Source organism: Engystomops pustulosus, chromosome 2 (genome assembly GCF_040894005.1).
Source record: "Engystomops pustulosus chromosome 2, aEngPut4.maternal, whole genome shotgun sequence".
NCBI classification, from domain to species: Eukaryota; Metazoa; Chordata; class Amphibia; order Anura; family Leptodactylidae; genus Engystomops; species Engystomops pustulosus.
In genome coordinates, this window is record NC_092412.1 from 155,732,681 (window position 1) to 155,745,090 (window position 12,410).

The 12,410-nt window shown below is 40.8% G+C and overlaps 1 protein-coding gene across 4 annotated transcripts in view; it reads left to right on the forward strand.

The window, feature by feature from the left end:
- Positions 1–12,410, forward strand: part of CRYBG2 (crystallin beta-gamma domain containing 2) — a 104,966-nt gene that overhangs the window by 54,537 nt on the left and 38,019 nt on the right. Inside the window, exons 2-3 of one of the 4 annotated variants that reach the window (XM_072137059.1) lie at positions 1,940–2,033; positions 8,375–9,774. In XM_072137059.1, coding sequence (XP_071993160.1) covers positions 1,940–2,033; positions 8,375–9,774 — 1,494 coding nt within the window. Of the gene's footprint in view, positions 1–1,939; positions 2,034–8,374; positions 9,775–9,893; positions 9,913–10,117; positions 10,214–12,410 lie in introns of those variants that run through there. The other 3 variants (XM_072137060.1, XM_072137062.1, XM_072137061.1) reach the window with 3 other exon arrangements.

Consider the following 12,410-nt stretch of genomic DNA (forward strand, 5'->3'; position numbering starts at 1 on the left):
TGGCAGCTGGGCGCGGCCTTAGGCGCAGGAGCCAGATCATGGCCCCTGGAGCTAGGGTGTGCCACAGCCATACCCAGGGAGCTGCGCTTGCTGCCACTGCCGTGGGGGACAACGGGGAAGCTGGAGAGACTGGGGCGGGTGTTCCCTTTTCAGCGCCCAACCTCCGCCTATTTGTGAAGCCGTCCCGCCCGCGGGACCAGAATGGAGGAAGCGGGTGAGTGGTGTATCGGCTGTCTGGGCAGAGCCTGAGGGTGCCAGGGCAGCACCCCTCCTTCAGGGCGGAATAAGCACCGGAGTGATGAAGCTCACTCAGTGTGCGACCATCTTGGTCAGGCTCCAGCCACGCCCCTCCGCACAACCACTTTAACTAGCTTCTTTTAATAAATGAATTAAAGGTTATATTTTAATACCTTTATCAGTGCCTCTATAATAATGAATAGGATATCAGCTGCACTTCTCAAGGTTGCCCACTTCGCATAGAACAAAACTGATTTATGGGCTAAAAATACTTTCCCTATTTTTATTATTACCATTTTTGCTTTGTTTCTCTTTTATAGATTCTTCTCCTTTCACTGTAACCTGTTTCAGGTTGTGGTCACGTGCTTTATTGGAACTATGTTTAGAAAAGCAATTCAAATGCAGCGGGGAGCTTCACCAGATGGCAGATGAGTTTAGACCTAAACTTTGCGGTAAACAACGCAACACATGCTTTGCATGTTTCCAGTTGCAAACTTGTAGGTCTAAACACATCTGGAACCTGAAGCCTTTCACTGCAATCCTTTCTTGAATTGCGTATCTAAGCGCAATACAAATGCAGAATGTGAATGCAGCCTCAGAGAAGCAGTCTGATCGACCTCTCCAAAGTGGTTATAAACATTTAAATTTATACAGGATACAAAAGATGCACTAACAGGTGCACACTAAGCTGTCATGTTGCCTTTCTGAGGGATATAGCTGCACAGTGCAGAAAATGGTCTGCAGTGAATGTGAGAACAAACATGTACAGAAGTGAAACCAAGCTATACTTTAATAAAATGATTTTACACCAATGAAAAATATAATTCAATAATAAAAACATGGTCATTTTTAAATTTGAGGCTTGCTAGATACATATCAAAAGATCATCACATACTGACCCAATCTTGCCAATAGTTGTGACTTTTGAATTAAAGGACACCTGTCATCAGGTCTGTGTCACTAGTCCTGTCACCTCTACCTGTTGGAGCAGCTCACAAGGATCCCATCCCAGCCTTTATCTAGTTATTTCATACATTATTCATTGTAAAATCATCTATTTTTTATCATGTAAATGAGGCTGGTCACATGGTCAGAGGCAGTGATGTCACCCCTGTTACCCCTCCCCTCTCCTCCCCCTGCTCATGTCTGTGTGTAATGTATAGTAAAGCATGGCTAGTGTGTGTGCTGCATCTGCTGACATGCTGCATCCTCCTAATATACAGGTGAGAGACACAGACATCAGCTGCACATGAATCTGACATGTTCTGCTGTAACATGGCTGCCTGGAGCTGCTGTATCTCTCCTATACACACACAGGCTGCAGGGGGCGTGGCCACCAGCACCAGGAAGCACATCATTATACAGCCTCACATCATTATACAGGCTGTCAGTCATGCACTGGGGGTGTGGCTGTGCCTCCCACTCATGAATAGAGTGGACAGTTTGAATATGCTAATGCTTCATTGGACATTTCACAGGTCATTTGCATACAGCTTTAGGACCTCATTGCTTAGGTTTACAGGCGTGTAGAGGGACAATGAAGGGATAGAGGCAATGCTCTGTAATGGCAGTTTATGAAAATATATTTAGTTTAGGGGGGTTATTTTGCATGACGGGTTCTCTTTAAACAGGCATGAGAATATTGTAAACTATAAAATGGCTGATGCATGTTACAAATTCTTATATACTTTGTCTTTGGCAGGCAGGAACCACAAGATGGAACAGGGAGTTTTTCCAAGCTGAGACATCAAAAATCCGAAGATTCTATTTTGAGGAGAGCATCAAGAGATTCAAAGGTCAGATATTACAGTCATTAGAACAATTTAAGTAAATGTGTTTAAGGAACAAGTCACTAAATACCCATGGAGCAGATAGGTTTATTCCTAAGACATCCTAATAAAAACTAATTATCATCATACCTTGTCGCTGAGTCACTGAGGATTCCTTCTTTCAGAGCAACCACCCACTACTCAACAGTATTTCTATTGTCCTGACATAGGAGAAACCAGACATCTCGCTGACTCGCTGAGACATAGATGTTTTTCTTCTGTTTTTCCTGGAAATCTGGGTCACTAATCATTACTTACTAAAGTATTGCACCCACATGTGTTTGTATAATATCAAATCAATATAATTATTCTAAAGTCTATATTTTAATGCTATCTGATGCACTAATGGGTTTCAGAAATGTGCAAATTCCATTAAAGATGAAACCTTAAGCTGGCCACACTTTCTTCATTGGGTCTGGCTGAAATGACAATGTCCCCAAGTATTAGCTGTTGGGTGAAAGAGGAATATGAATTTCCTTTCCTTACTATGTGTAAAATAACACAGTGCCAGAAGTGTCAAACTGTGGATCATTCCCTACACTTTACTGTAATAAACATGTATTTTCACACAAGACAACCATGCATGCTTATGCTGGTGTCAGAAGATTTTGTGTAAGGCCAGCATAGGGTCATCACCTCATTGTATTATGATTCCAGTTGGTTATTACTCCATGCCATCATGAATTGAGATTACTAATAAAGTGAATGGAGTGGGATCACTTCTGTACTTGTATATATGTTCTGTTAAGATAACAAATAAAGAAAAACTGTGATAAATGGATTCATACAATGATGGACAGAAATGGTTCCCAACAGACCCTATAAAAATGTGTCACACAACTCATTATTATTTGGTTCCCTGCAAAATTGTAACATGTGTCTTAATATTGAGAATTGGGTAGATACCCGGCACAACTCAAGGCACCCAAGGAAATTTTGAGGAAAAACATGGGTTTTGATGATCTGATAACAATATGCATTTTCAAATGGTTATCACATTATGACTAATACGCTCACCGTCAAAATGTGTTGATCTTTGTTTGCACCATATTTGCAATATGACCCAGAATTTTAATAAAAGACCTGTTTTTCATTAATATTTGTGCCGATTAATCATCCCGTTGGCTTTGGATTTCTGCCACGCACACAAGACATGGGGTGAGCTGACTACCCACTTTTTTCAGTGTTTTATGTCTTAAGAAAACCTGAGATTTAACCCCCAGAGTAATGTTGTACAAGTTTACAAAACACTTGAAACAAATGATTTGCATAAAAATTTAAATACAAGAGATATTTGTCTTTGTAGAAAAAATACTTTGCCATTAACTAACTCACAGGTAAAGGGTGAAGAAATCGGATTTCTAGTTGTGTTTTCTATTTTCCATGTTTTCCATTCAGTGACTTACCTGAGTACATGTCAGTTGAACTTGTGTGACTTCCAGATTTGGAAGAAAGAAATTAATTTTGGCATTTATATTGTCTCGTGACTCACTAGTGATTTAATCTTTCCTGTATGGAATTTTATACCGTAATTAATTTATGAGAACAGGATGAACTTGTGTATCCTCTGTCTTTTTCAACCATGTAGCATGCCCTATCCTGCGTCCCAACTAATACTAGATTCCGCATTGGAGAGTGGAGTTACTATAAGGCTGTTGTTTTTTTATTTCAGCTTGACATTTAACACAATACAGCCACCACTTCTCTGTTCCAAGCTATGGGCTATATCAATTCACGAGGGCCTGATTATATAATTATATAATGATTATCTAAAGGAACGACCACATGTTGATTTGCTGAGAGTTGGCTGAAGTATTTAACTTTTTGCAGCAAAAATTAAGATCTTTTAGCATATGTGGCAAGATGTTACAAATGTTTTATAACACAGAAGTGGCAAGCTACATTTTTTATTTGCTTGAAACAAGCAGGGCAAAAATCGAGAAAATTATTAAGAGGGCTGGACAAGTCATTGGTGTAAGTCTAGATAACTTTGATATCATCTTTGAGAAAAGGTTATTAGCAAAATTTGTTGGGATTACTAGGAATCAGTCTTACCCACTCACATCAGATGCAAAGTGCCTTTAGCGTAAGATATATTGACCCTGTGGTCAACAATATTTAATCAATCAATCAATCAATCAATCAATCAGCCACTTGGTTTTAAATAACAAATGTTTTTTATGTTGGCATAAATGCTGTTGTAAACTGTCTGTGTATATATTTGTATATGTTTATATACGTCTTATTTATTTGTATCATTGTATATATACACTCACCGGCCACTTTATTAGGTACACCATGCTAGTAACGGGTTGGACCCCTTTTTGCCTTCAGAACTGCCTCAATTCTTCGTGGCATAGATTCAACAAGGTGCTGGAAGCATTCCTCAGAGATTTTGGTCCATATTGACATGATGGCATCACACAGTTGCCGCAGATTTGTCGGCTGCACATCCATGATGCGAATCTCCTGTTCCACCACATCCCAAAGATGCTCTATTGGATTGAGATCTGGTGACTGTGGTGGCCATTTGAGTACAGTGAACTCATTGTCATGTTCAAGAAACCAGTCTGAGATGATTCCAGCTTTATGACATGGTGCATTATCCTGCTGAAAGTAGCCATCAGATGTTGGGTACATTGTGGTCATAAAGGGATGGACATGGTCAGCAACAATACTCAGGTAGGCTGTGGCTTTGCAACGATGCTCAATTGGTACCAAGGGGCCCAAAGAGTGCCAAGAAAATATTCCCCACACCATGACACCACCACCACCAGCCTGAACCGTTGATACAAGGCAGGATGGATCCATGCTTTCATGTTGTTGACGCCAAATTCTGACCCTACCATCCGAATGTCGCAGCAGAAATCGAGACTCATCAGACCAGGCAACGTTTTTCCAATCTTCTACTGTCCAATTTCGATGAGCTTGTGCAAATTGTAGCCTCAGTTTCCTGTTTTTAGCTGAAAGGAGTGGCACCCGGTGTGGTCTTCTGCTGCTGTAGCCCATCTGGCTCAAAGTTCGACGTACTGTGCGTTCAGAGATGCTCATCTGCCTACCTTGGTTGTAACGGGTGGCGATTTGAGTCACTGTTGCCTTTCTATCAGCTCGAACCAGTCTGCCCATTCTCCTCTGACCTCTGGCATCAACAAGGCATTTCCACCCACTGAACTGCTGCTCACTGGATGTTTTTTCTTTTTCGGACTATTCTCTGTAAAACCTAGAGATGGTTGTGCGTGAAAATCCCAGTAGATCAGCAGTTTCTGAAATACTCAGACCAGCCCCTCTGGCACCAACAACCATGCCACGTTCAAAGGCACTCAAATCACCTTTCTTCCCCATACTGATGCTCGGTTTGAACTGCAGGAGATTGTCTTGACCATGTCTACATGACTAAATGCACTGAGTTGCTGCCATGTGATTGGCTGATTAGAAATTAAGTGTTAACGAGCAGTTGGACAGGTGTACCTAATAAAGTGGCCGGTGAGTGTATATGTTACTTGCTGTGGTTAGATTCATTTTCCTTTGGGATTGTTGGGAAAGTTTCTATATATCTATTTAGGTATTAGGGTAAAGACATAGCATACAGTAAATTGCCTGGAATTCAGAAGCTTTTTCTAAACTGATTTACTCCTCTGAATCACTCACACTAAAGCCAGTGGCACACAAACGTCAGTCACAGTGGGCAGATTTCATGGACCACTCACAATATTGTAATATATGATTCAAGGAGTCCCTTCTTTATCGACTGTAATCAAGCAGGGACTCTTTGTATCATATACAAGTGCTTCTCCATAAATTTAAATATCAGCAAAAAGTTTCAGTCATTTAATAGAGTCATTACAAACAGTGAACTTTAAACAGTGAAGTGTTTATTTATGTTAATGTTGAAGATTGTCTGCGTTGTTGGGTCTGGGGCCTCTCATTTTCCTCTTGACAATACCCAATAGATCCTCTATGGGGTTAATGTCAGACGGGTTTGCTGGCTAACCAAGCAGAGTAATACTGTGGTTATTAAATCAGGTATTGGTACTTTTGGCAGTGTGAACAGGTGCCAAGTTCTGTTTTAAAAAGGAAAATTCCATCTCCAAAAAGCTCGTCGGCACCAGGAAGCATGCCGTGATCTAAAATTTCTTGGTATATGGCTGCGCTGACTTTGGTCTTAATAAAACATAGTGAACCTAGCCCAGCAGATGACATGGCTCCCCAAACCATCACCGATTGTAGAATCTTCACACTGGCCCTCAAGCAGCTTGGATTTTACATCTCCACTTTTCCTCCCGATGTAATGCAAAATTTACTTTCATCTGAAAACAACCCCTGAGACCACTGAGCAACAGTCCAGTTCTTTTTCTCTTTGACCCAGGTAAGACGCTTCTTACTTTGTCTATTGGTCAGTAGTGGATAGATAAATGGAATGCTACACTTGTAGCCCATGTCATGGATAAGTCTGTGGCTCTTTAAGCACTGACTCCAGCAGCAGTCCACTCTTTGTGAATATACCCCAAATTAATAATAATCTTTAAATAATCATATTCCGCAATGCTTAACAAAACATTTTAAATGGCCTTTTCTTAACAATCCTCAACTTTCCATTAATAGGCTTTGATACCGCACTCAGCAGCTTTAGCAATGACCTTGTGTTGCTTACCCGCCTTATGGAATGTGTCAATGACTGTGTTTTGGATATTTGTCAAGTCAGAAGTATTCCCCATAATTGTGTCGCCTACTGAACCAGACTAAAGGATCTTTCAAAATGCTTAGGAAACCTTTGCAGGTGTTTTGGTTTAATTATGCAAATTTTCAGAGATATTGGGGCTCATTTACTAAGGGTCGCGATGTGCACTTTTGTCGGACTGTGCACCTTTTTTTGGGCTAAAACTGTTTACACAGGTATTTAAAGGACACCTGTCATCAGGTCTCTGCCACTAGTCCTGTCACTACATCCCAGCCTTTATCCAGTCAATTCATTCATTAATCATTGTAAAATCAGCATGTCTTTATTATGTAAATGGTAGTCACATGGTCAGAGACAGTGATGTCCCTCCCCCTGCTCATGTCTGTGTGTAATGTATAGTAAAGCATTGCCAGTGTGTGTGCTGCATCTGCTGACATGCTGCATCCTCCTAATACACAGAGACACAGACATCAGCTACACAAGTGCCTGACATGTTCTGCTATAACATGGCTGCTTGGAGCTGTTGTATCTCTCCTATACACACACAGGCTGCAGGGGGCGTGGCCACCAGCAAGCACATGTAGCAGCCATCACAGCATTACACAGGCTGTCAGTCAAGCACTGGGGGTGTGGCTGTGCCTCCCACTCATGAATAAGCTGGACAGTTTGAATATGCTAATGACTCATTGGACATTTCACAGGTCATTTGCATACAACTTTAGGACCTTGTTGCTTAGTTTTACAGGCATATAGCGGGACAATGAAGGGATAGAGGCAATGCTTTCTAATGGCAGTTTATGAAAATCTATTTAGTTTAGAGGGGTTATTTTGCTTGACGGGTTCTTTTTAAGAAGTGTGTGCGCTGGGATTGTGGCGCAGCTGCGCTGGCTTCCATGCAACACAAATTAGGGGGTGTGCCATCGGACAGCTCCGTATTTAACTTTTAAATTGAGTCGCACGCCCTATGTTAAAGGTGCACTGCAAAACAGATGGTGTACTCTGTCAGATCTGAGTGAGGAAGCAACATATTCTGGCACATGATCTTAGTGAATTACCGCACGCTACATTATAGACAGACAATGCACTTTTAGTGAACTCCAGCGACCAGGTGAGTAAATGTGCCCCATTGACTTTTGGGTTTTCTTTGGCTATAAGCCATAATCATCAACACTAGCATAATCACTTGAAAAAGTTCACTCTGTAATGATTCTACATAATACGAGTTTTAATATTTGAATTGAATTACTGAAAGTACCTGTCTTGTTGCAGTTTGAGGCAGCTGTCAGGTGTCCATATTCAGTATTTGTATCAATATTAAGAAGCAATATTTGAAAACCAAACAGAAGTAGATTTTTAGGTGTAAATGCTTGTGTTTAGGACAAGCTCCTCCACACTGCCTTTGAAATGTGCTTCAAAATGCAATTCAAATGCAGCGTGTGAATGTGGCCTGAGTGAGTTTACAGGAGGGTCGCAAGAAATCCAAAGCTAAGTCTCAGGTTTCTACTGTGAATTTGCAAAACAACTTGCAACAATAATGTTGGATTTATCGCCTTTTTTCATTTTGGGTATTAATATCTTAAAAGTGTATTTTATCAGATATTCTCACTTTCATTTTTTTTTCTTTTATCAGAGTCGATCACTTAGTTACTCAGAGTTGGAATTACCTCCTAATAACCTCCTTCAGAGGTTTGGGAGTCTGACCTGGCGCAAGAAAAGATTCAGTGTGTTGGAATACAGCAATTCACCCAGTAATGTTTCAACGCCAGCAGAATCCCAGTGGTCTGTGGGACGAATGGAGAGACCAGCTGTGGGAAGTGAACTGGATTTGGAAAGCAGACTACGTAAATCTTGCGTTGAGTATCCCTCTCCGCAGCTTACACCTAGAAAGACCCCACAGGTGTCAACATCATTTGTAACTGATGATGACGAGGGACATAACGGCTCAAGTCCTGTCACCACAAAAGTGAAGAATGTTCAGCTACCATTTGCCTTTCCAGAGAGACTGGAAGGAGAAGAAGAGGAAGAGTCGCTCCCATGTTGGGCAGAGAGTATTTTAAAAGATTACATAAAACAAGAGCACCATTCCCCAAGTTCACTACTCTCTCCTCAGTCTAGAGGTTCACACACTTTACAGGTTATGGAAAAGCGTGAAGAACCTAGCCAATATCGAAGTCCTCTTTATCATCGCTTGCTATCAAAGGATACAGAAGAAGACAGTTTTATGGAGGAATCCCAAGCAAACACTGGTGTATTTTCAGTTGAAGAGGTCCCTCAGGTAAAGAATCATCTGAAATCCAGCATTTATAATAAAAATCAAAACAATCAATTGGAGGTTCAGCAGACCACTTCTGGCAAAGACAATACAAGAGAAGAGACTGAAAGAATTACAAAACACATATCTCTCCATACCAGAATCCTTTCTCAAAATAGACCTGAGCAGAAATGTGGGAACCTCTCACAAAATGAAGCATCCGATTTTCCTAATCTGTCAAGGTTAACGATGGAATATTCCCCAGAAAAAAAGCCAGGCAATATAACTGTATTACTGCCTACAAATAATTTAGAAGATGGCCTTCAGAAAAAGAGTGAAGTGCTCCAGAAGCTACTGACCCTACAAGATTTACAAAGACAAAAAATAGAGCATAAACCTGAACAGAGTATGTCTGATTCCTCTATAGTACCTATAGCAAGAAAAACTGAAGAAGAATGTGAAATACAGGCATCACCAAATACAGCTAGGATCAAATACGAAGTTATTATCACAATGACTAAAGAAGAGAAAGAGCAAGTCCTTTTGCCAGCCCTGGCACATGGGTTGGTGAAAGCCGAGAAACTTGTTGAGCAAGATCCGCGGATGTCACCTTCGGAGGAATCTCCGGCATGTGGCTTCCATGGGGCGGGTCTTTCAGAAGTGACAGCTCAGAAAATTTCAGAAACATCAGAGCAAACTGAAAAGAAAACAACACAGCAGAAGGATATCCCAGTCAAGAAAAGAGTAGGAGGGACTCCTAAGAGGACACAGGTGGACAGGTGAGCTGAGGGAGGGAGAAAAGCTGGTTATATGGTGGGAGAAATGTAGAGCAATGACAGAAGTGAAATGAATGATGACAAAAGGCATAACTCAAATGAAAAAATGATTTTGCTTCTAGGTGGGAGATCCTTCTGAAGGTAAGTCAAATGTCATGTACAATTTAATGTATTCAATTTGGAATTTTGTGATGTATGCAGTGTTACTTGTAGGATTTTGTCATTCCTCCCTCACATGAAGGGCTTGGCTGCTATGTGAACTCTGTGTTTTTATGATATGACAGGTAAAATACAAAGTTCAATGTGGGGAGGGGTAGAGGAGTGTAGGAAATCAGTGCAGATAATATGTAATACAGGAGTGGCCCGGTTTCCCCTGTGTTACCATCCCTACCATTACTATATAGTGTTCTTTACACAGAGAAAAAGAAAACCACAGATCTTGGTAAGTAACCTTGTAGATTTTATGTACCATAGATATGAAAAAGATAGATACATTGTCATCGTGCTTAGTTACAAGTTTGTTAATCTAAAGGAGATGCCTGACACCAGGTTAATCTCCCGTACATGTCTATTTGAAGCATTAATAATATGTTTACAGATTGTGAAGCATTAACATTCTGTGAAGGTAATGAAGTGCACATCGGTATAGCCGCAGAACACCTTTATGACTGTTATTACCTAACAATAAGAGATGGTGCTCTGGATGAGAAAAGATCTAAACAAATTATTCAGAAATAATAGCAATACTAAATTATTATCAACTAGATGGTTTTTCTGGTACAAATAGGGCACTTTGGTGCATGTTTGCTTGTATGGAGCACTCTAAATCGCTATTTATATGGACAGTGACCGTATGTAGAATTACACAACTCAATGGAAATTGTGTGACATTACCCAGACATTTACCTTAAAGTGGGCTAGTATTTTGAACTGCATAGCCAAAAACACTCCTCACTCTTACATGCAAGTGTTTGAAAATAAAATAGGGGTTTGTACTTAGCATGTACAGCCTACTAAAAAATTGGGTATATATATTTTTTTAGGCTGCTAAGAGTTCATTCACATGGCCTTAATGGGAACCGATATCTTACTGCACCTATATGTCACCTTGTTACTGCACCAGCCCTGTGCTTCTCTATGGAGAGGGGAGCAGTGAGCAGCCCCTTTCACATAAACATATGATTTCTCTGGTCCTGTTTTTCTGTGCCATATGAATCCATGGAATTTTTCATCCATATGTGCATTTATGTCACTGTATCCGTATAATATCCGTGTAAAATACGATAGGCTGGCAAATGATGGCTGACTGATGAATGGCTGATTATTGGCTGCTTGACAGAATGCACTTCCACTGGTTTTGGTCTCCTGGATACTGCACATATATACTGCTGCATAACCATAACCACTCATTTTGAACACACCCACAGACTTCCATGGGGTGCACGGAATGGAAATACTGTAGAAAGTAGGACATGCACTATATTTTTTTTACGTCTCACTCATGGTATGGTAGGGTGAACAATATGGCCATATAAATGGATGGCCATATTGCCCTTTAACCCTTTACTGACATGGGACATAGAACTACATCACGCATCGGCTGAAGGTCTGAGCCCTCTCCATAGCTGGTAAGTCTTTGCTGCATATTGCAGCAAACACTAACCAATAACACCTGTGATCAGTGCTAGCACCAATTGCAGGTGTCAGCCCATCGACCGCCGCCAGCCAAGCCGCCGGCGGCTTAAAAAAGATGGTGAAGATCGACGCTCCCTTCCGAGGCTTTACCCATTCATTACAATGTGCAATTAGCACATTGTAATGAATGAGGAGGAAAATCCCCATACTTTTTTCCTGCTTCCCAGTACACGGCAAAAAATATTAGATGCCGTCACCATGAAGTGCAATTTTTTACACAGAAAACAAGCACTCACACAGATCTTTACATGGAAAAATAAAAAAGTTATTTTTGAAGGTGTGGGAGGGAAAAACGCAAAAACGAAGAAGGGCCTCCACATTAAGAGTTCAATATGAATGTTACCCATATGAAAATGGTCTGGTACAGGAAGCATACTGAAGCGGCTGTTTTCTTAAGTTTGTATGAAAGAGGTCTTGATAAAGCAGTATAATTTTGAGCCAAGGCCAGATGTGCAGATAGAAGATATAAAGGAAAGGTTTGTACCTATTCTGGCCTTCACCACTGCTGATAAGGGCCCTTTTAGACTAGTGTGTCTGTTGCACATCCATAACCATGTGTCTGTTTAAAGCCCATGTAGTGTCTAGGTATATATCCATGTGCATATTTTTCAGGTTAAAATTAGGTTGAAATCTGCAAGTTCTATGCTGTGGATTCCTAACCCACAGACTAAATAATTTTACATGTGTCACTGTAAATGCTGCAGGATAGTTATCAAGTCTACTGCTGCTAGACCACAGGGATTACACCCCATGTGCTTGCACCGTAAAGTTGACTACCCTTAACGGAAACCTACCATCAAAATCAAGCATGATAAACCAGGGGCACTTACTCATAGGCACAGGAGTTTATGGAATGCATTACCAGGAAGCTCCATTCTATAGCTTACCAGGCTGTTACACAGTGCTGGAGCAATTTCTCTCTCCCACTATGTGAGATTACAGAG